Source organism: Eutrema salsugineum, unplaced genomic scaffold, assembly GCF_000478725.1.
Source record: "Eutrema salsugineum unplaced genomic scaffold, Eutsalg1_0 scaffold_1, whole genome shotgun sequence".
Lineage (NCBI taxonomy): Eukaryota > Viridiplantae > Streptophyta > Magnoliopsida > Brassicales > Brassicaceae > Eutrema > Eutrema salsugineum.
Window position 1 is genome coordinate 5,653,580 of NW_006256909.1, and position 20,822 is coordinate 5,674,401.

At 38.6% G+C, this 20,822-nt stretch overlaps 6 protein-coding genes across 10 annotated transcripts; 3 read left to right on the top strand and 3 right to left on the bottom strand.

The window, feature by feature from the left end:
• The first annotated feature begins 2,918 nt into the window (after nucleotides 1–2,918).
• On the top strand, nucleotides 2,919–5,972 carry LOC18029536 (protein HOMOLOG OF MAMMALIAN LYST-INTERACTING PROTEIN 5). Its single transcript, XM_024149406.1, has 6 exons — nucleotides 2,919–3,173; nucleotides 3,347–3,447; nucleotides 3,849–3,958; nucleotides 4,513–4,588; nucleotides 4,707–4,850; nucleotides 5,112–5,972. The coding sequence occupies exons 1-6, from the start codon at nucleotides 3,080–3,082 to the stop codon at nucleotides 5,850–5,852; spliced, it is 1,266 nt and encodes a 421-aa protein (XP_024005174.1). The 5' UTR covers nucleotides 2,919–3,079; the 3' UTR covers nucleotides 5,853–5,972.
• Nucleotides 5,973–6,332: 360 nt separating this feature from the next.
• On the top strand, nucleotides 6,333–8,345 carry LOC18029537 (peroxygenase 1). Its single transcript, XM_006413081.2, has 6 exons — nucleotides 6,333–6,540; nucleotides 7,030–7,179; nucleotides 7,283–7,368; nucleotides 7,509–7,603; nucleotides 7,683–7,808; nucleotides 7,929–8,345. Exons 1-6 carry the CDS (start codon nucleotides 6,423–6,425, stop codon nucleotides 8,089–8,091), a joined length of 738 nt encoding a protein of 245 aa, XP_006413144.1. The 5' UTR covers nucleotides 6,333–6,422; the 3' UTR covers nucleotides 8,092–8,345.
• A 130-nt stretch (nucleotides 8,346–8,475) lies between these two features.
• On the bottom strand, nucleotides 8,476–9,877 carry LOC18029538. The gene is made up of 2 exons (XM_006413082.2): nucleotides 9,066–9,877; nucleotides 8,476–8,838 (listed from the first exon to the last, which is right to left on the bottom strand). Exon 1 carries the CDS (start codon nucleotides 9,760–9,762, stop codon nucleotides 9,067–9,069), a length of 696 nt encoding a protein of 231 aa, XP_006413145.1. The 5' UTR covers nucleotides 9,763–9,877; the 3' UTR covers nucleotides 8,476–8,838; nucleotide 9,066.
• A 191-nt stretch (nucleotides 9,878–10,068) lies between these two features.
• Nucleotides 10,069–12,389, top strand: LOC18029539 (serine/threonine-protein phosphatase PP-X isozyme 1). Its single transcript, XM_006413083.2, has 8 exons — nucleotides 10,069–10,407; nucleotides 10,737–10,889; nucleotides 10,999–11,061; nucleotides 11,138–11,223; nucleotides 11,312–11,387; nucleotides 11,473–11,741; nucleotides 11,838–11,916; nucleotides 12,001–12,389. Exons 1-8 carry the CDS (start codon nucleotides 10,267–10,269, stop codon nucleotides 12,049–12,051), a joined length of 918 nt encoding a protein of 305 aa, XP_006413146.1. The 5' UTR covers nucleotides 10,069–10,266; the 3' UTR covers nucleotides 12,052–12,389.
• Nucleotides 12,390–12,483: 94 nt separating this feature from the next.
• LOC18029540 (V-type proton ATPase subunit e2) lies at nucleotides 12,484–14,186 on the bottom strand. 2 transcript variants are annotated; one of them, XM_006413085.2, is made up of 4 exons: nucleotides 14,059–14,186; nucleotides 13,811–13,937; nucleotides 13,359–13,406; nucleotides 12,484–12,839 (listed from the first exon to the last, which is right to left on the bottom strand). In XM_006413085.2, exons 2-4 carry the CDS (start codon nucleotides 13,906–13,908, stop codon nucleotides 12,773–12,775), a joined length of 213 nt encoding a protein of 70 aa, XP_006413148.1. In that variant the 5' UTR covers nucleotides 13,909–13,937; nucleotides 14,059–14,186; the 3' UTR covers nucleotides 12,484–12,772. The 2 variants fall into 2 exon arrangements, with proteins under 2 accessions (XP_006413148.1, XP_006413147.1); XM_006413084.2 differs by having other exon boundaries at nucleotides 13,811–14,129.
• A 1,821-nt stretch (nucleotides 14,187–16,007) lies between these two features.
• On the bottom strand, nucleotides 16,008–20,291 carry LOC18029542 (fimbrin-1). 4 transcript variants are annotated; one of them, XM_024149523.1, is made up of 15 exons: nucleotides 20,099–20,285; nucleotides 19,708–19,885; nucleotides 19,456–19,626; nucleotides 19,123–19,361; nucleotides 18,856–19,027; nucleotides 18,734–18,772; nucleotides 18,577–18,645; nucleotides 18,379–18,495; nucleotides 17,926–18,137; nucleotides 17,485–17,637; nucleotides 17,177–17,376; nucleotides 16,930–17,087; nucleotides 16,740–16,836; nucleotides 16,546–16,637; nucleotides 16,008–16,455 (listed from the first exon to the last, which is right to left on the bottom strand). In XM_024149523.1, exons 2-15 carry the CDS (start codon nucleotides 19,807–19,809, stop codon nucleotides 16,180–16,182), a joined length of 2,097 nt encoding a protein of 698 aa, XP_024005291.1. In that variant the 5' UTR covers nucleotides 19,810–19,885; nucleotides 20,099–20,285; the 3' UTR covers nucleotides 16,008–16,179. The 4 variants fall into 4 exon arrangements, with proteins under 4 accessions (XP_024005291.1, XP_024005290.1, XP_024005292.1 ...); XM_024149522.1 differs by having other exon boundaries at nucleotides 16,740–17,087; nucleotides 19,708–19,837; nucleotides 20,099–20,291; XM_024149524.1 differs by having other exon boundaries at nucleotides 16,740–17,087; nucleotides 19,123–19,350; nucleotides 20,099–20,289.
• Between the last annotated feature and the right edge of the window lie 531 nt (nucleotides 20,292–20,822).

The window sequence follows — 20,822 nt, forward strand, 5'->3', positions numbered from 1 at the left end:
CACCATGGAGCACTGCTGGAGAGAACTGCGTCATGATCAGAAGTGGGCAGGAAATGGAAGCTCAAAAAAAAGAAGAACCGATGGTGCTAGAGTTGAAGGAACCGATGCTCCTTTGAAGGCATGGAGATGATGAAGGAATTCCTCGGCCTGCTGGTGTAAAAGCTTCCAAGGGCAAAAAAAAAACAACAAAGACCAATGGTGGTCGTTTGGAAGAAGATGGTAAGGATTTAGTGGACTTTAGAAGCATCTTTGAGCTAAGGGAAAGGGAGTTAGCATTGAAAGATAAGACTAACAAGCAAAAGATACTCGAAAATCTGCTTGCAAAAACCGAACCTCTTACTGAGGTAGAATTCGAGCTTAAGAACAAGCTCATTAAGGAAATGTTGTCAAATATGTGAGAGTTTGTATGAGTGAGTTAAGGGTGAGGTCTGTTTTTCTTTGGTATGAGTTAGTTTTTGGGTATGTCATATTGTTAAGTCTTTTGGGTATGTCATATTGTTAAGTCTTTTTGGGTATGTCATATTATTAAGTCTCGGGTATAACTTCTATGTCTTGTAATGTTTGTTCTATGTATTTTTATAAAGCCTTTCAGTTGTTTGTCTTTTGGTTTAGGTTCTATGTATTGTATTCAAGACTCCATATATATATATGATTTTGTTTCCTTTATCATTTGTATGACTTATATTCACTTGTTCATGATCTCTTTTTTCTTATTGCAGGCAACAAAGTCATGGACAAACGGCTACAAAGGAGGCTTTGAAGAAATGGCTACAATTTGTATATTCATATAGGTTTGGGCCACCATTATTATTTTGGCCGATGTTTTGTGCAATATAAGGTTTGGAACTGGTACTTAGCTATATTTTGGGCCTGCTATTTTGTATTGGCCGTTAAAAACTTTTAGCCGATGTTTTTAAGTCCCACTTCTTTTTCTGTCCCAATTTGTTATGTCCCACTTCTTTTTATCCGATGTTTTTGGCCAAGTCTTTAGCAAGTGGTGGTTCTGTATTCATATGTACACACCACACAATTTATTACACAATTTATGGCACAATTTATTACACACCACACAACTCATCCCACCACATATTCAATGAATGGTGTAAACTCAAGCGTATTGTCTATATATTAGAAGATTGCAAATGCTCACAAACAAATCATCTTCTTCAACATCATCTTTATTTCTTACAACTCTCTTCTTCCTACATCGTTTTCTAACTCTCTTCATCATCTTTCTTTCTCATAACAAAAAACCATCTTCTATGGCATCTTCATCCAATAATAATTTTGAGAAAATTATTGAAGACAAATTCGAGGAAGCTTTTGAAAATGCATATGAAAATGCATTTGAAAATCTACTTGTTAATCAGAGCAATCGTCAAAGATCAACCAAAAAAAAAAGAGCATATATTGAGAGAGATCGGGAACAAGGCCATATCCGTTTATGGAACGACTATTTCCGGGAAGATTCAACATATCCACCCTATATGTTTCGTCGTCGTTTCAGAATGAACAAACCTTTGTTCATGCGTATTGTTGATGGCCTCTCTACTCATCTTCCATTCTTTCAACAAAGACGAGATGCTACCGGAAGATCCGGTCTCTCTGCACTACAAAAATCTACGGCAGCCATTCGTATGATGGCATATGGTTGTGCGGTTGATGCGGTTGATGAATACCTCCGGCTTGGTGAAAGCACCGCCCTTTCTTGCTTGGAAAATTTTGTAGAAGGAATCATATATCTTTTTGGAGATGAGTATCTACGAAGACCCACACCAGAAGATCTTCAACGCCTACTAGATAGTGGAGAATCTCGCGGATTTCCCGGGATGATAGGAAGCATCGATTGTATGCATTGGGAGTGGAAAAATTGTCTCACTGCTTGGGCCGGACAATTCACACGAGGATCTGGCAAACCGACAATCGTTTTAGAGGCTGTAGCTTCAGAAGATCTTTGGATATGGCACGCATTTTTTGGCCCGCCAGGTACTTTAAATGATATTAATGTGCTCGATCGTTCTCCGGTATTTGATGATATATTACAAGGTAAAGCTCCGAAAGTGAATTACTTTGTCAACGGACGACAGTATCACTTAGCTTACTATCTCAACGATGGAATTTATCCAAAATGGGCTACATTTATCCAATCTATAAGCCGACCACAAGGTGACAAAGCATGTTTTTTTGCAAAACGTCAAGAAGCTACCCGTAAAGATGTCGAGCGTGCTTTTGGAGTCTTGCAAGCTCGGTTTGCCATTGTCAAAAATCCAGCTCTGATGTGGGATAAGGTGAAGATAGAAAAAATTATGCGAGCTTGTATAATACTTCATAACATGATTGTAGAAGACGAACGAGATGGGTACAGTTTGTCTAATATTGAAGAATTCACACAAGGAGAATCAAACAGAACTTCACATGTGGATATGACGTATTCTACCAATATGCCTTCAAATCTCACTAATATTATGGTCATCCGGAATTCACTGCATCTCGAACTACGCATGAACAATTAAAAGAAGATTTAGTTGAGCATTTGTGGAATAACTTTGGTTCAATTCAAGATTACAACTAATCTTATTATTTCCGGGTTATGATTTGCATCTCTCTTTTGTTTTGTTTTTCTGTATTCTATGTCTAAGTTTGTATTAATTAAATATTTGTATTAATAAAATGTGTGTATTAATAAAATATTTGTATTAATATAATGTTTGTATTCATAAAAATGTTTGTATTTGAAAAATTGCAAAAAAAAAAAAACAATTAGAGTCTCCTTTTAAGAGACTACCATTGGACACTAATCTAATGAAAAAATTATAATGGAGTTCTAATACATTAAAAAGAATAAAAAACTATTAAAATTAGGATTAGATCCGCTTCTTTGTATACTATGGATGGAGGTGGTCTTAAAGAACTTCCAGGGGTTTTCCAAAGGAAGTTTGGGATTGGGACTTTAAAGGTTCGTTTTACGACATCGTTTTTGTACGCACTATCAGAAGCGGGCGTCAAATAGAAAAAATTTCCTTAATTGTCTGTCTTTTACAATCGGAGAAAAGCTACGAAGCTAGCGAAGAGAGAATCCATGTCGAACCCAAACGAACCAGCTAAGACTCTTCTTCCTTACCTGCAACGTGCCGATGAGTTGCAGAAGCATGAACCTCTTGTTGCTTATTACTGTAAGTTTGAGCTGTCTTCTCTCCCTCTCTGAAGACAACCTAGTTGATTGTTTTTTTTTCCCCGATGAACTGATACGATCGCGTCCTGCGATTGAGTACTACATGGATTTGTGATTTATCTGTTTAATTAATATTTTTTTTGCAAATTTATGGTTGTGGCGATGATTGATTAGGTCGGCTATACGCCATGGAACGAGGATTGAAGATTCCGCAAAGCGAGAGAACTAAGACCACCAATTCGATTCTCATGTCCCTCATCAATCAACTGGAAAAGGTATTCCCTTCTAAGTTCTTAATTATGAGCTTGTCTGATTTATTTTATCTGATTTTGCTAGTTTGGGATTAAGTGGACTTGTTCTTATTAATTCTCAGGTTCTTTTTGACTTTGATTAATATATGTTTTGTATATGGTAAGGATAGGCTTAATTTTATACTTAGCTTAGGTTGTTTCATGTGATTGGGAGAACATACATTCCTGTGGCCTATTCTCTACGCTCTTGTAGTTTTTTGCATGTTGATGGTGAACTAGTTCAGCCTTTAATTAATTGTATGCCATGGCTGTCATGTGCGTTCTTATCCATATGTAACATCCATGAACCATATTGTGACAAACGTCATGCGGAAATTTCTTGACTAGTTTCAGTTTCTTAACGCGATATATTTGTGTAACTCCAGGATAAGAAATCATTGAATCCGTCCCCAGATGACAATATGCATGTGGAGGGGTTTGCATTAAATGTCTTCGCAAAGGCAGACAAGCAGGATCGTGCAGGAAGAGCAGACTTGTAAGAATACCTTTTCTTTGTCTTATGTCTAATTATCATATTGAATGACATTCGACACAAGTAAGTTTCTATTACTGTTAGGACACCGTCAGCACTAGCTCGATGAGTCGAATTATCCTGTTTCTGCAGATTCATTCTCTGTCTAGTATTGTAATTGGCAATTGCTAATACTGAAAAGAGCATATAAGTGCATACATTTACAATAAGCTCATAGGTCGGCAGACATGTTGTTCCTCCAGCATCTTTTAATGATAACTTTCGAGTTGTAGTAATATATATGTATATATACACACGCACACATACATAGAATGTAAGATAACCGGTCAAGGAATAAGTTGGATGCATCCAATTTTAAGCCTTATCCTGACCTGTTTTCCTCTGACCATTCTGCTTTTGCGGAGTGTCTGTGTCTATCGCCTTGATACTGATATGCATGGTTTGATACTGATAGTAGTTCGCTTAATGTCCATTAATTTAGAAGTGTTAACACCTGCATTCATGTACAGAAGCTTTTAATGTAATATCCAAAACTGATTTTGTTGAGCTTGTAACAGAGGCACTGCCAAAACATTTTATGCTGCAAGCATCTTCTTTGAGATTCTGAGCCAGTTTGGCCCGGTTCCTCCTGATGTGAGTTCCTACTTTTTCATTCACTTAATAGTTTACATCTTAAACAGAAACGTCGGACCTTAAGAGGCAGCCGTGTTAGGTGATTGATATATTTACATGTAATGGCTCCCATTGACAGATTGAACAGAAACAAAAGTATGCTGCGTGGAAGGCTGCTGACATAAGGAAAGCCATTAAAGAAGGAAGGAAGCCTACTCCAGGTGATCCTGTTGATGATGATAGTGATTTATCCATCCCGTCAAGCGGTCCTAGTGGCTCTTATGTAAGCTTCTCTTCTTAGTTATTTGGGAATATCTAGATATTGGCCTAGCATGTATTCTGTTTAATAATATCGAAGAGTATGTCAAGGGTGTAAATATTAGTTGAATTTGCATCTTACTGATAAAAACTATCTAGGTAGAGACACACAAATTTGCATCCACCTGTCTAGGATATGAACGTACTTTCCGTAGATAACTTCTAAGATGTGAATATCTTCATCAACTTAATCGTTTCATCGTTTGTGCATTTCAATCATCTACAGGATCTTGGTGCAAGTGATACGAACATAACAAGTCATCATAGAACAGAGCCTGATCCACCCCATGACTCGAATGATGACTCTAGCCACCACCATTTCCCTGAAGTACCGCAACATCGTCCACCTCCCAGGTTTCATGACAATCCTAACAACGATTACCCCACGGATGTCCCACCTCCACCACCGTCTTCTTACTCTTCCAACGATCTCCGTCCTCCTCCCACTGGACCATCAGACTCCCCTTACCCGCAACCTTACAACCATCAACCATACCACCAAGACCCGCCACAACACATGCCGCCACCACAAAACTACCCAACACATGAGCCTTCTCCAAATTCTCTCCCTAATTTCCAATCTTACCCTAGCTTTAGTGAGACCAGCCTCCCAGCCACTCCTTCCAACTACCCTTCTCACTACCAAAACCCTGAACCTTATTATTCTTCTCCACATTCCGCACCTCCTCCTTCCACAAGCTTCGCCTCTGCTCCTCCTCCTCCTCCTCCTCCTTATTCACCATCAAACGGGCGTGTCAATATTGCTCCCGTGCTAGATCCTGCACCGAGCCAAGCTCAGAAGTATCATTACGACAGTAGCTACCAGCCAGGGCCTGAGAAGATTGCAGAGGCACAAAAGGCTGCTAGATTCGCTGTGGGAGCTTTGGCTTTCGATGAAGTCTCGACTGCCGTAGAACATCTGAAGAAGTCACTCGAGTTGTTAACAAATCCATCGGCCGGTCACTGAATTTTATGTTTAATTTTATGACACTTGGTTGATGTATGAATGTTTTGTGATTTAACTTTTGAGGCTCATACTTGGTGTACAAATCAAACGTATTTGTGTGAAGTCTGCTAATTATTTCAATTATATTTTTCAATCTAATGTGTCTCAAAAGCTTCCTGAATGGTTATATGATAGATATAGCCACAAAAGTAGAACTACATACGTAAATAAAAACTCATAATAAAAAAAATGGTTACTTTTATGTTTAGCTTATACATCGTGTGACATTTACAGATTTAAGAAAGAAAAAAAAAAGTGACGAGGCAAGGAAACAAACGTGTCGTGAGAGTCATGTCAAGTGTAAAAAAGAGGAAGAGAGAGAGGAGAGGCGCGTCAAAGAAAAGGAAAGAGATGTCAACCGCTGCATTCGTCGGCGCGTGCATGTCCGCCACGCACACCAATCATCATTATTACTAGATCATTCTCACTTTGCTCTAAAACACACGCACACATTGCACTCTCACTCAATTAGTTTTATTAAAAAAAAACACATTGCACTCAATCTAGAGAGAGAGAGAGAGATAAAGAGAGATGAGTACGACGACAGAGATGATGGAGAGAGACGCAATGGCTACGGTGGCTCCCTTTGCTCCGGTCACTTTTCATCGCCGTGCTCGTGTTGACATGGATGATAGACTTCCTAAACCTTGTAACGCCTTATTCTCTTTATCATTACATCCTAATTAATTGTTGTCAAGTGTCAACATATATATATATATATATATGTATATACATATGCATATATCTATATCTATTTATATAGTAGCTAACTCAATAATATAGATAGCTGTAGGTGTAATTGGTACATATGTATTTGTAACATCCATTTGTTGTATCACACTTTTCGAAAAAAAAAACATCCATTTCTATTATGCACGATTATGATAGTAATGTTTTTACACATGGACATGCATGCATAATTCTATTCACAATAACACGCATTCAACGAAAATAAGTATGATTATCTTTATAGATATACATATAAAATAGTTGCCCAAACATTATATATATGCATATTTTCCTAGATAATTAATGTATCATATATATATATATATGTGATTGTTGATGCCTTGATGGATATGATATAGCATATGTGTAAATGTATATATGATTTTATGACATATAATGAAATGCATAGATATGCCAAGAGCACTGCAAGCACCAGACAGAGAACATCCGTACGGAACCCCGGGACATAAGAATTACGGACTTAGTGTTCTTCAGCAACATGTCGCCTTCTTTGACTTAGATGATAATGGCATCATCTACCCTTGGGAGACCTACTCTGGTATACATCTATACATATATAGATTGTATTATATATACATCTTTCAGTTTCATGTTTTTTATTAGTATATGTATGACAGTTTGATTCCAACACCTGTGAATAGGACTGCGAATGCTTGGTTTTAATATCATTGGGTCGCTTATCATAGCCGCTATAATCAACCTGGCCCTGAGCTATGCTACTCTTCCGGTAGCAACTCTCATCCTCCTCCAACATATTATCTCGTATAAATTTGATTAATGATTGTACTCTAGACTCGTGCATTATTGAGACCGATCGGCCTAGATTGATGATGTTCATTTTTTTGGTCTTTGGCTCTGATAAATTAGGGATGGTTACCTTCGCCGTTCTTCCCTATATACATACACAACATTCACAAGTCAAAGCATGGAAGTGACTCAAGAACATATGACAATGAAGGGAGGTCGGTGACCACTATATATTGAAAAATAGGGTCATAAATCACGATGCATATTGCTCTATAACACCCTTACGTTTCGCAGGTTTATGCCGGTGAATCTTGAGTTGATATTTAGCAAATATGCGAAAACCTTGCCAGACAAACTGAGTCTTGGAGAACTATGGGACATGACAGAAGGACAACGTGATGCATGGGACATTTTCGGATGGTACAATATATTATTGCCACATGATGAGCCCTACCTTATTAACTTAACTAACCTTAGTTTCTTTGAATGAATGTACATTGATCTAGAGTATTGATGTGGTTTGTATATGTAACTTATTAGGGTCGCATGCAAAATAGAGTGGGGATTGTTGTACTTGCTAGCGAGGGATGAAGAAGGGTTTTTGTCAAAAGAAGCGATTAGGCGGTGTTTTGATGGCAGCTTGTTTGAGTACTGCGCCAAGATCTATGCCGGTATCAATGAAGATAAGACTGCTTACTACTAAAGGTATCCTACAGTGAAGTAAATGATCTTAGCCGCTTTAGGCTGATAATAGATCTATGCGAAGCTTCTGCCTAAAGTAGCCGTTTTAGAGAATTTACCAGTACAATGAGATATATGTTTTCTTTGTTTGTCAAAATCTGTAAGGTATAAGTATAAGTTGCAGCTCTATAGAAAAGCTTCTATGTGGAGTAGTATATGTTTTGTTCGTTTCTGTTTGTACCAGCCTTTTTCAGTTATTTTCATTTCAAAATGCAATTTTACAGTGTTAGTTATCATTGCTAAATCAATTGCTGAGTTGCTTTATATATGTATGAACTTTGATAACAACATTTAGATTTTTATTTTGGTTAGTTAATGTATTAAATTAATAGTGTAACAAAATATATGTTCAAATAATCTTTAGTAAGAGCCTTAAACAAAAAGAATTAATTTTTATTCAACAAATAATACATTCGAGTGAACGAAGAATCGTCACTCCTAAAATAGAACTCTCAGACACAGATGCAGCACACTCTTGAATTTTTTTAAAAATTTCTTTACTTCTCTCAAAAGCGATCAAGGTTCCTAAATGTTTAGATCAGAGTCAAGAGCCCAATTTCAACGCTAAAGATATCCACATCTAGAAAACTTTTGTTGAGGATCTTGAATTCGCAACAAACATTGCAGCTTCCATTAACGTTGCTCTAGCAAGTCAAATGAAGTATGTATGGCCTTTGAACAAATGTCCACTCCTAATCTATGGATCCTCCTGCATACAAAGACATATATCATCAAGCTACTCTTGTTTTACCAAACTGGAAGCAAAACCCAACAGACAAATCTCACAACTCAAATTTGACATGAAAGAGAAGTAACAAAGTTGAGATTTTTAGCTCCATAACCATCCTCAACAACAAGAACATGTGAAATGATAGAGATATAATGCAGTCTCTAAGACTCCAATCAACGGAATCGAAAGAGAAGAAGACAAAGCACCTCATGTCGGAGAGTCTCGAACTTTCAATAGTAAACTAGTCCTTTTGGATCCTTCCAAGGTAACATTAGCAACTTCAACGAGCTTCGAATTATGGAAAAGCCTAGAAATGTCCCTAACATCGTCTCCACCACATTCATCAACCGCAACTACGCAAAACCCACCACGGCGCACCGTCCTCTCCATCTCCTCCACGAATCTCCACGGAAACAGAGCTTCAGCTAAATGTGCGGTGAAGGCAAAATCGAAGACACCGTCGAAAAAGGGAAGGTTATGAGGATCAGCTCTTCTGACAAGAGGAAGCGAATCGACCAATTCGACGGCGGTAATGTCAGCTAATCCGATCTGGGACAGAGCCATCGGAGCGTGTCCAGCGCCGGCGGAGAGGCAGAGAGCTTTGGTGTGATTGTGGAGGAAACCTAGATCGCGAAATCGGAGGAAATAGGTGGAGAAGGAGGAGAGACGCGATTTCCAGGCCTTAGAGGACCAGATTCTAGCGTTCTTCTTGGAGAGAGGAACATGCTGGCGAGGCGAGGAATCGCAGGTGGATCTCGGAAAATGCGTATGTGGTTTCGATGGAGCTTCTGGTGGGATACATGTTTTCGGCGTCTGGAGAATCATAATCACCATTATCGCTGTTCCGATGCTTATGAAGACCATCGAAACTCTGTTCAGCATCTTCTCGACGTTTCTCTCCATCGTCGCCGATCAATCCAGTCGGATCGAGTTTTGAATTGGCCGATCAATCTCCATTTCCCGATCACTGATGTGGCGCGCGTGCGAACTCTACCCGCGCGTGATGCACGTGGAGTTTTACGAAGGCTTCATTTGTACGCGGGGCGGGCCTTATAAAGTTAAATAAATCAGAATTTGGGTCCATGTTCGTGAGCTGGAAGCTGGTTTGGAATGTAATCTTTAAAACATTCAGGCCTAAATGCACAATTTTAGAAAAGAAGTGGGGCGGATTTGAATATAATCTAAAAACATTGTGAAAGGAGAGAGAAACCTTTACCCCCTGCGGAGAGAGGAGAAAAGCTCTCCCGGGAAGAAGACGAAACTAAAACTACATTTCGAGAAGCGAATTTCGCAGTATTTTTGGCGGGCGATTTGGTTGATTTCTTCTGATTTGTAAGATTAAGGATCGTCTCAGGATTCTTTGGTCGCCGAAGAGTAGCAAGAGGAAGAAGAAGAGGGTGTTTAGAAATGTCAGACCTAGACCGGCAAATAGAACAGCTGAAGCGCTGCGAACCATTGAGCGAATCGGAGGTGAAAGCTCTTTGCCTCAAAGCCATGGAAATCCTCGTTGAAGAGAGTAATGTTCAAAGAGTCGATGCCCCTGTCACTGTAAGTTCTTGCTCACCCTACTTCTCGATCTGGGATTCGATATTCATCTCCAGTTTTCTATAAAGAATGGTTTTTATTTTATCCTAAGAGTAGAATTATGAGCTCATAACTCAAGAAATCTTAAGAAACTCGGCGCGGGGATTTCGGGCATCTTAATTTTGATAGTTCAGCAGATCTTTGCCTTTGATATTTTGTGCAAGTCCAAAGATTTCTAGGGCAGTGAAGTTGCAGCATGTTAAGTGCCACTAGATAGTAGATACCATTTCTATTCTTATGATTAACTCGAATTGCTAATCCTTTGAATTTTGTTTTTCTTTCCTCTGGAATAGTTATGTGGTGACATCCATGGGCAGTTCTATGACATGATGGAGCTTTTTAAAGTTGGGGGTGATTGCCCTAAGACCAACTATTTGTTTCTTGGAGATTTTGTTGACCGTGGATATTACTCGGTTGAGACATTTCTACTTCTACTCGCTCTCAAGGTATCACTCAATCTGGCGTTTACTTTGTTCTGGTTCCTGTTTGCTTTTATAATCTCTTCTCCTAAATGGGTTTTAGAATCACTTAAGTGGGTTGCTTTGATATTCTCAGGTTAGATATCCAGACCGTATAACTCTCATCAGAGGAAACCACGAAAGCAGGCAAATCACACAGGTGAATGCAGTCTCATCGAAAACATTCGATTTTGTGTACATATATTCAGACTATTTACACAGTCTGCTTGTAGTAGGTTTATGGATTTTATGATGAGTGTGTGCGTAAATATGGCTCTGTGAATGTCTGGAGATACTGTACTGACATTTTTGACTACATGAGGTACTCACAGAATATCTTTATCGGTTTTTGGGTTCTCTTACTTTGGAATGATGCGGCTTCTTTAAACCATATTTTATATGTACAAAAGTCTTTCAGCTGTTGTTGAGAACAAGATATTCTGTGTTCATGGCGGTCTCTCTCCAGCTATTATGACTCTTGATCAGGTTGATAAAAGAGCTCTCTCTACTGATATAAATCTAAAGTTTTAACTAGAATGTGTTAACTGACGAACCCATACGTTAATGGCAGATCAGGACGATTGACCGGAAGCAAGAAGTACCACATGATGGTGCCATGTGTGACCTCCTATGGTCTGATCCTGAAGATATTGTTGATGGCTGGGGATTGAGTCCACGTGGTGCTGGATTTCTTTTTGGCGGCAGTGTTGTCTCGTCTTTTAACCACACAAACAACATAGACTACATAGGCCGAGCGCATCAACTAGTTATGGAGGGTTATAAATGGATGTTCGATAGCCAGATTGTGACAGTGTGGTCAGCCCCAAATTACTGTTATAGGTAAATAAGATACTCATAACCGTCTATTTCAGTCTATATATCCTTTTCCCTTATAGCTTGGTTTTTGAATTTTCTCCTATTTCGATTGTGCTCCAGATGCGGTAATGTGGCTTCGATTCTAGAGCTCGACGAAAATCTCAATAAAGAATTCCGTGTATTCGATGCAGCACAGCAGGTAATGACCCTTTAAGTAATATCTTAATTCTCGTTCTGATTCATGATGAGCAGTTCAATAGACTGACGTATACTCTACATGCAGGACTCGAGAGGGCCTCCCGCCAAAAAGCCTGCCCCTGATTACTTCCTATAACAGGCAAGACCTCGAAAACACTACTCCCAGCTTAGAACTAGCATCGATTCAGCCCCCTTAAAGAGCAAGAGAATTGCAATTTGTTACGGTGTTTAGGTTGCAATGCAGAAGAATTCTATACAGCACAATTGTTTTAGGCGAGATCTACCAAGGCTACAAGTACTGATGGAATTGGGGTTGTCTTAAAAAATATTGTTGTTTCCTGTTCTTGTGTAATGGTAGTTAAGAGTGTTTTTGTGTGGTAGTTAAAATGTGTATTTTTTCCGTCAAAACTCAAGTTAATACATTTTGTAGGAGATCAGACCTCAGGCATTTTTGGAGCTCACAATTATTTCAATAGAATTACACAAGAACTTGGATTATTGCCATTTGATAGAAAGTTGCCAAGAATATCAAAAAAAATCCCAAAATACCTGGTAGACGATGAAGATAGATAAGTGGCGGAGTATTCTCGCAAAGATTTATTTCATCAACAATACACTCACTCTCTGGTAAAGTCTTTGAGTATTATGAAGACTGTTTAAGAAAAGAATGAGAGACAAGAGATTCAACAGTAAAGAGGGGAAAAGTTTTGTTGTTCCACACCGAGATTAGAATTACAAACGGTAAAACCGATATGTTTAAAAAAGATACAGAAACAGCACCCGGGAGGTTCTTACTCAAATTTGTGCATTGGTTTCCTAATTTGAGAACATGGGTTCTTGTGTTGAGTAGACAGTTTCTACTCTACCTCGCTTAGGATAGGGACAATGAGAGGCTTCATCTGCGCAATGTATACAATTGCCCACCTGCCAAAATGAAGAAACAAAAGTGATGCGAAGATATAAGATAACGAATCAATCATATTAAATGACATTTCCGAAATGGCTAAGCACACTAAAATGTGACAAAGAGCCATAGGATGACAACACATAGGAAAACGTGGGACACTGGTCAGACACAAACAATGTTCATGTTGTGGAGCTTTCTCTGACATGAATGCTAATTCATCGACTTCAGATAAGTTTACCAAAGATATGACTCATCTCCAAGACTCCAACTATAAACTGTTGAGATATTACATCCTTCCATCCACAAGACAATCGGAAGTAGTAAAGTCTAGAAGGATCTCTCTCTTGATGGTTTGATGGTTGAAGTAGAACGAGATGAGGAAATAATCAAACAGGAAAGGGTTGGCTAAAGGTGAGAAACAATTAATTGGCCGGGATACAAAACAAAAGATGAACCATGGCTGGCTATAAATGCAAACCTGTGGCAAGCATGCAAAGGAAAGATAAGTGTGCATCAGAATTCAGACATAAACTTACATCATCCAACAGCAGACAGTCGCTGTAATGACCAAGGTAAGATGTAGCCTGTTTCATAGAAGACAAAAAAAAAACACGAAGAATGGTTGTCAAAATGTGTGTCAAAGCAAAGAAGAAGGCAGAAACAAGGCAGTCACTTTAACACCACAAGAGTTGGAATTGGGAAACTTCTTGTTTACAATGAAGAAACTATCACAGGAAAGAGCAAATTCAAAAAGTAAAATTAGTATGGAGATTCCCCAAAAGTCAATGAGGAGATTATTTCGTCTAAAAATTCTCGATTCTAAGCGCAAGGAGATAATAATAATGATTTGAGCTACTCAGTTGAAACCGGAGAACCAAACTTCCTACATTAACCTTGACGAAGCAATCGATCAAACACATACCGAAGTCGAATGATTGGTTAAGATTGCGGAGAAGAAGCCAAAAAAAAAGAGAGGAATCAAACATACAGATTCGTGGAGGGGCCTTTGTTGAAGCAGATTCTAGTGCATATTGAAGCAATGATTCCGACTAAAGCGAAAATTAGGGATGTAACAAGAAAAGCCATTGTCTGGTCCTGATCCCAATGAGATTATCCTGTGACAATCAATTACGCGTGAATATATGTTGCAAAATCAATGCGATCGGGGCAATCCGATTGAAGAAGAGAGAAAGGCTAATCCCAAGAGAGGAGGAAAAAGTATCAGAGATCTCTCACAGATTTGAAAATGAAGCTCCTTTGGCGTCGAGGAAGAAGATGATTGATTGACGATCGTGTTCGTGTCCCAGTGATCTGTTTCGGATCCGTGCGAGGCCCAGATTTTGTGAGGGGTAAATTTGTCTTTTCGCTAATCAAATATCATTTTTTTTAGCGAATTTGCTAGAAAATCTAAAATTTGGTCAAAATTTGCTAAATGGGAAAAACAGTAAATTGGTGAGACATTGCTCTGACATTTTGAAGGTGTTATTACTCTTTACTCTCTTCTTCCTTTGTTACGAGTCTTCATTCCCTGTATGAAGTTTCTCTCTAATCATCTTTCTTTTGTTAGCATATAAATTATACAACTACATAACTTGTTATTATACTACATATTTTGTTATCTTGCTAATACTTAGCTTACATCAATTATACATATAAATTAACGTCTAACATTATAATTAACTAGGTACAAAATATGGAAAATCGATAATAATAATGAGTTATATAGATGATCAAAGATGTTATTGGTATACTTAGCATAATACATATAAAATTAACGTCTAACATTATAATTAACAAGGTAAAAAATATGTTAGATTGATAACAATAATGAATTATCTAGATTATTATAGGTGTTATTTTTGTAGTTAGTGTGCTACAAAAACATATAACACTCTATATGTATTGTTAGTAATCTAGTAATAAAATTATAGGAGTAATTCAAATAGATACACACTTTATATATACGTTAGCTCGGCGTATTTTTTGGCGGAGATGCCAATATTATCGCTGGAGGCGGCGGTGCTATTGTTGTTTTTGGTGTAGATGGAAGCGGTGCGGTGGTTGTATCCGAATCCGGCAGAGAAGGTGAAAATTGCGGTTGAGGATTCGAATTAAGCGTAGAAGGAGGCGGAGGCAGAGGTGGTTCGGGTTTACGATCGGCGCCGGTGGATTTGAGAGAATTTGAACAGATGGATTTGGTGATGATGAATCGGGTGGAGCGGGTGTGGAAGATCCAAGAACAGGAGGTTATAAAAGGGAAAGTGGAGGAAGAAGAGGATAAATAGTAGTCGCCGGAAGAAAAAGAATAAAAAGAATCAGCGAAAGTGTTCGAAATTTTATAAAATATTAAATTAATATCTCTGATATAATATCGTGCATGATCATTTAGAAATTATAGAGACGTAGGGGTAACGTTGGTATATTGTAAATTATACAGTACTGCAAAAGTGTTTTTTCCCATATATGAACAGCACTTAGGTTATCTAGTGCATTTACTTTTTTTTTTGTTGTAAAGGATTACTTCATGTCAATTTTGTTAACAAAAAACGAAGATTACGGATATTACACAATTGAGAGTTAGATTAGTACAATGGAAATGGATTGCATTGAAGGAATGCTAAAACTCCAAGAATTAACATATAAAGACCTTCATAAATTTATTTATTCTTCTAAATGGGGAAAAAAAATTCCAAGAATTTACACTGTTGCATGAATTTACACCGGTAAAACCGTAAAAGAGAACCAAAGAGGTCGTAGCTATACCTACTCTCAACACTTGAACTTGTATGTCTTATGCAATTAAGGCCCATTCTAATTGGTGTTTTTACTTTTTTTTTTTCCTAACATCATAATGATTGGTGTTTTACATACTAGTAGTTTCATAAAACGTTTTTTTTTAAAGCAGGGTTAATTTTAGAAACAAGAAAAAACAAATCCAGTAATACAAAAACTAATGAAAACTCTTATTATATAAAGTTCAAATAAAAAAAAATTGGTCCTATCAATCACGTTCGTACTTTTGTTGCGATGTTTTCTGGTTTCTTTAAATGAAAATTTTAGTTTTCTCCAATCTAACACCTTGTTAAAGTTTCTTCTTTGTATATATTTTATGATATATACCATTTAGCTAAAAAAAAGTCCAAAATTTTCTTTTCGTTGGAGACGTGTGGTACTAACTCTCTGCCTGTAGCCGGGAATCTATTCTATAGACATCTCTCTAAGGAGGTAGAATGCGCAAGATGCCAGACATGTGTTGAGACGCACATACAGATTACAAGAGTATGTTAACAAAAGCTCCTTTGCTCTCTCAAAAGATATTCGTCTCCTCTCTCTCTCTCTCTCTCTCTCTCTCTCTCTCTATCCGTTGGGTGTGTCCTCTGAGGCAGTGGGGATGTCTGAAACCACATCAGCCTCGTTTTCTTCAACGGCCAAGCTCGAGACTTCGCCGCTCAATGAGGAAACTTCGTCCTCTGCCGTGACAGATGGAGCAGGGGACGCGTCTGTGCTGGTGCACGTCGTGGTTGTGCTCTGATCAGTTGACGACGAATCCGAACTCTCCGATGAGTGTGAGCGTTTCTGAAGACTCCAGTACATTATACTCGCCGTTAAAATTAGGATCATCTTCTGATTCACCTGTCACAACATCCCAATTAGCATCTCATCATTAACTCTACTAAGTAACTGCTGTTTCAGGTAAAATCACCAATAAATCTCGGTTCTTACCTCCATGATATCTTCAGGCAACAAGAAAACCGAACAACCGAGCTTTCTTGCGACGCTTACTATGTACGTAGCATTCAGCCTCTTCTCGTCATCTGTATGTTTCAACGACCATACACACACAAAACAAAAAAAAGCTTGATTGAGTTAAGACTGAGAAAGTAACTAGAGTGAGTCTAGTAAAGAAAGTAGTGAACCTGTTTCACCCTTGGTGACAAGATTCCAGTTTACAACTCTTGGCTCAACAGCCCATAGAAGGTCGAGGAAGAATAACCCGTTCGATAGACTCTTGTCCTGAAGAAACTCAATTTGATTCACATTCACTAGAAAGTGATGGTGGACATATTTTATAAGATAAGTGCTTGAAGTTGATATGAAGAAACGAACCTTGAAGCTCTCGATCTGCGATTTTCGCCCCATAGTTCTTACTTTCCGGTTGGCCCAGCTGAGGATATCTGCATCAGTCATTTCTTTACCTCGTGTCCGCGATCTCAGACTCTTGAGAAGTTGGAGCATATGAAATCTCATCAACTGCCACAACAGACCTGAGACCAGAAAAAAAAACATATGTCTCTGTCTTGTAAGACGATCATCTTCTTGCATCAAGCAACAAAGAAACTGCAGTAATGATTACCAAGAATGAGCTTCTTATTCCCTTGAACTATGTCATTTCCAGCTACATTTACGAGTGAGAATTTGAGCTCTTTCCCAATCTTTACGACTTGATTGCAGTTCTCTACTTTTCTAAATGGCATCTTAATGGGCGGTTTGGAAGCATGCTTCCAATTCACTGACCCAGGAGAGACCTTGTCAAGAACTTCCAGGAGAATCCATCTGCAGCAAATTAGTAAATAGAACCAACGAAAACGCTTCAGCACCAAAACCGTTTTCAGTTCTTTTTCTTTTTTGGTTGCTTTACTAAAACGACAAAATAAAGCTTACCCATTTCTAACATCTTCAAACACATTATTGACATAACTTTCAATCCCGAGGCTGTTGATCCATAGCCGGTAGCATCGTTCATCTCTACAAGTCTGTACATCTTCGGTCATCATCTCCGCAAATGAATACTTACCATTCGTACTTAGACCATTCCTGCAACAGGTACAGACAGGTAGAGTAAAACTCAGTGCATAGAGAACGTAAAACGCTTAAAATCAAAACTGGCAAAATATCTCCAAGTAAAGGGATTTCATGTAAAAAGCATATGAAATCATTGATAATAGCATTGTATGAAGACTGTGTCCGTTCTTTTACCATTAACACTCCCAATTTTCTTTGTCCCGAATAACTTAAAACAACAGGTTTTTTTTTGAGTAAACTGTCACCAGCCTAATCAAATAGGACTATGAACATTTTGACAGATGAAAGTCTATCACAAACCTTTCATGGAATATTTGTGCCACAAATGCGAGGTTCAAAGTTGGAGATCCTTCAACAATCTCTTGAGCATTCAAGTATCGTTTGCAGTTCATTCTCTCTGCATGATTGAGAACCAGTTCAGCCCTCTCAAGAGACTCCTTTGAATCTAGTGTAGCCGGGTCACAGTGTTCAGGTGCGAGAACATTGAGCAGGTAAGCATAGGCTTGTGCATCCTGCATATTTACCCGAACACGCTTTACCATTGAAAAAAACTTGATGCGGTTCAAAAAAATCTTTTTCTTTTATGACTTATATGATCGTTCACATTATTTCTCTTATCCAAGAACTGATATTACTTCTGCATGCTGGAAGAAACAGTAGCACGTAAATACAATCATTAATCCGCCTAGGTAAAGAGATAAATAAGCAAAAGATGAAGGTTTCCTCTAAGTTAAACTCTGAGAAGGTAGATACCTTCAAGTCCGAAGAAAAGTTTGAGACGGTTTTCTTGAAACCCCCTTTCTTAAGATGGAAGTTCATCCATTTCAGTAAAACTTTCTCAGGGGGTAATCTCAGCAACTCCTCAACATCCTGTAACAGAGAGAAACTTGTTACAATTATAATTTACAAGACGATATACTTGAGTGACAATGTGATTGGTAGCTCAATTACATCGTTGTCCTCTACCAACTCAACAAGCTGAGGCGTCTTCTTTAAATTGAGATCAGCGAGCAGTTGAATCTGCAGTAACCAACACTATCTAGTCAAATAAATTCAGAACAAAAAGAATAGTCCGATACACACAGAGGACAAGTGGATGAGTACAGACCTTTATGAGTTGTGAAATCAATCCGAGCACCAGGTGAGGCTGCAAAAACATCATTAAACCTCCATGCAGGTCAGAACAATGCATATCAAATGTACACTGAACAATGATCAGACCAAGCATACCCGTCCTTCTGCCAGGTCCTGTGTCCCAATATTAACAACAGTGCATCCAACAGCTTTCGCAGAGTTGAGACAAAGCGTATGATTCTCATTTCTCTCCCACGGGTTAAGTACCCTCTTCGTGTTGATCGCTCGTTCATCTATAGTCCCGGGAACTGCTACGTTTATGAGCTTACTGCGCCGGAAAGAAAGGAATAGAAATGAGTGAAATCCATAATCAAATTCACTCTGTGTGTTGATGGACTCTAAATGTAAGAATGTGCACCTTACCAAAGAAGCACACCATCTTTCACAAGCTCATACAACTCATTGGAATCTGGGTCAAGTGGAAGGAACTGCTTCAGAAAAGGGTCATCACCAAGATATCTGTTGATGTGTTGAACAAAAGAACCCTTCTCCGACTGGTGTATAGTGTGGAGAAGTGTCGTTGTACTAGCTTTAAGAAACGAGGATGCGTTCTTATGACCACCAGAGATCTCAGCTGCTTTACCTTGTAAGCTGAGATATATCTGCACATTAGGGATCAATCCAAAACCACAATGTATTTCATATACTCAATCCAAAACCCGAATTCACCAAGAAACACCAAAAGATCCAACATACCTTGAGAAACTCTTCAAAACCCACATCACTGCTTGAATCAAAACTCAATTCACACAGAATATCCCTGATTTCGTCCTCCTTGAATGTTGAATTAAGTGCCTTGAGCTTCACCAATAGAGGAGGGAGGTCTTGTATGGTGATCTTTCCACTCTGATTCTTCAACGATACAAACTATACAACACACAAAACCAATTGAACAAAGATCAAACGGTGTATACAAAAAACCAACAATGAAAGAGAGAAAGGACAAACCTTGGAATTGAGATTTCGAAGTTCGAGTTGTGTGAACTGGCTCTGCAGCCATGGATCCGAAACGACAACACCCACGAACCCAGACATCTCCTCGTTTACCATTCACCCAGAAGCCTCTGTTCGATTCTCCCTGAAAACGGATCACTCTAAGCTTCAGGTAACTATTGACGAACTAATTCTGTGGCCAAGAAAAAACCCAAAATAATATCACCGAGTCGAAAAATTTGTCCTTTACATAGCAAGAGAAAGCGATCAATAACAATAGGACAAAACTGGGTAACCGACCCATTATCACGATAATGTACGACTCCATCACGCAAACTATTGTATTATCCAACACTAATCTCGAAAGATCAAAGATAGTCCCAATGTACGGAAATTCGCCACTAACCTCGAGTGAAGGAAATTCGGCGTTGAATTCCTCGCTACAACATCGATATCGGTGTGGAAGTGACCGAGACTGAGGAACTAAACAGCAACGTGCAAAAGATAAACTAGGTCACGTGAAGCAAACTCAACGAGACGAAGAAGATGATGAAGGGGAAAAAAGATGAATTTTGTGCTTCGTGTGAGCAAATAACAAAGCCGTGAATAGAGAGCGAGGGAAACAACAAAAAAGGACGAGTTTTTATGTTTCGTGTGAATGACAAAAAGGGCTCATTGGCATTGAATGCTTAATTTTTGAGGATCAACGTCACGCGCGAAAGTATACCATTAGGTTCTGGAAACTCGCTCTGTGATGGATACACGTGGAAGGGATGTGTATCCACCTCGACATAGGACGCTGACCTCACGGTGTAACGACTTGTCTACGTGTCACTTCTCTTGACATCTCACATTTGTAGCCGTCTGCATTTACACCATAGTTAGATTGTATTCAACATTTTTAATTTTTAATTTGTATAGGTAACGATTCTAGGTTCACAATTTACAACATTATGCTAGAAAGGTTGTATGGTTGATGTTGAAAATTGGAGTGGTAAAATATTGAAAGGTAGTATAAATTAGGACATCAAATCTCTACTAACGACATGTCTTAACGGGTTCATTGACGTCAACGCTGACTCTCAGCCCATTTCAAAAGACTTCAAAAGACTCCAAATTTTTAGGCCAAT

What these genes read in the sequence shown, in the direction of transcription:
- LOC18029536 (XM_024149406.1), top strand. Translation starts at nt 3,080, where the DNA reads ATGTCGAACCCAAACGAACCAGCTAAGACTCTTCTTCCTTACCTGCAA. An exon ending in CGTGCAGGAAGAGCAGACTT is followed by an intron (nt 3,959 to 4,512) that starts GTAAGAATACCT and finishes AGCTTGTAACAG; the next exon opens with AGGCACTGCCAAAACATTTT. An exon ending in TTGGCCCGGTTCCTCCTGAT is followed by an intron (nt 4,589 to 4,706) that starts GTGAGTTCCTAC and finishes TCCCATTGACAG; the next exon opens with ATTGAACAGAAACAAAAGTA.
- LOC18029537 (XM_006413081.2), top strand. Translation starts at nt 6,423, where the DNA reads ATGAGTACGACGACAGAGATGATGGAGAGAGACGCAATGGCTACGGTG. An exon ending in TGATAGACTTCCTAAACCTT is followed by an intron (nt 6,541 to 7,029) that starts GTAACGCCTTAT and finishes TGAAATGCATAG; the next exon opens with ATATGCCAAGAGCACTGCAA. An exon ending in CCCTTGGGAGACCTACTCTG is followed by an intron (nt 7,180 to 7,282) that starts GTATACATCTAT and finishes ACCTGTGAATAG; the next exon opens with GACTGCGAATGCTTGGTTTT.
- LOC18029538 (XM_006413082.2), bottom strand. Translation starts at nt 9,762, where the DNA reads ATGGAGAGAAACGTCGAGAAGATGCTGAACAGAGTTTCGATGGTCTTC.
- LOC18029539 (XM_006413083.2), top strand. Translation starts at nt 10,267, where the DNA reads ATGTCAGACCTAGACCGGCAAATAGAACAGCTGAAGCGCTGCGAACCA. An exon ending in TACTTCTACTCGCTCTCAAG is followed by an intron (nt 10,890 to 10,998) that starts GTATCACTCAAT and finishes TGATATTCTCAG; the next exon opens with GTTAGATATCCAGACCGTAT. An exon ending in TATTCGATGCAGCACAGCAG is followed by an intron (nt 11,917 to 12,000) that starts GTAATGACCCTT and finishes CTCTACATGCAG; the next exon opens with GACTCGAGAGGGCCTCCCGC.
- LOC18029540 (XM_006413085.2), bottom strand. Translation starts at nt 13,908, where the DNA reads ATGGCTTTTCTTGTTACATCCCTAATTTTCGCTTTAGTCGGAATCATT. An exon ending in AAAGGCCCCTCCACGAATCT is followed by an intron (nt 13,407 to 13,810) that starts GTATGTTTGATT and finishes TCTATGAAACAG; the next exon opens with GCTACATCTTACCTTGGTCA. An exon ending in ACTGTCTGCTGTTGGATGAT is followed by an intron (nt 12,840 to 13,358) that starts GTAAGTTTATGT and finishes TCATTTTGGCAG; the next exon opens with GTGGGCAATTGTATACATTG.
- LOC18029542 (XM_024149522.1), bottom strand. Translation starts at nt 19,809, where the DNA reads ATGGTAAACGAGGAGATGTCTGGGTTCGTGGGTGTTGTCGTTTCGGAT. An exon ending in GCACAAATATTCCATGAAAG is followed by an intron (nt 17,638 to 17,925) that starts GTTTGTGATAGA and finishes TACCTGTTGCAG; the next exon opens with GAATGGTCTAAGTACGAATG. An exon ending in TTTGAAGATGTTAGAAATGG is followed by an intron (nt 17,377 to 17,484) that starts GTAAGCTTTATT and finishes AATTTGCTGCAG; the next exon opens with ATGGATTCTCCTGGAAGTTC.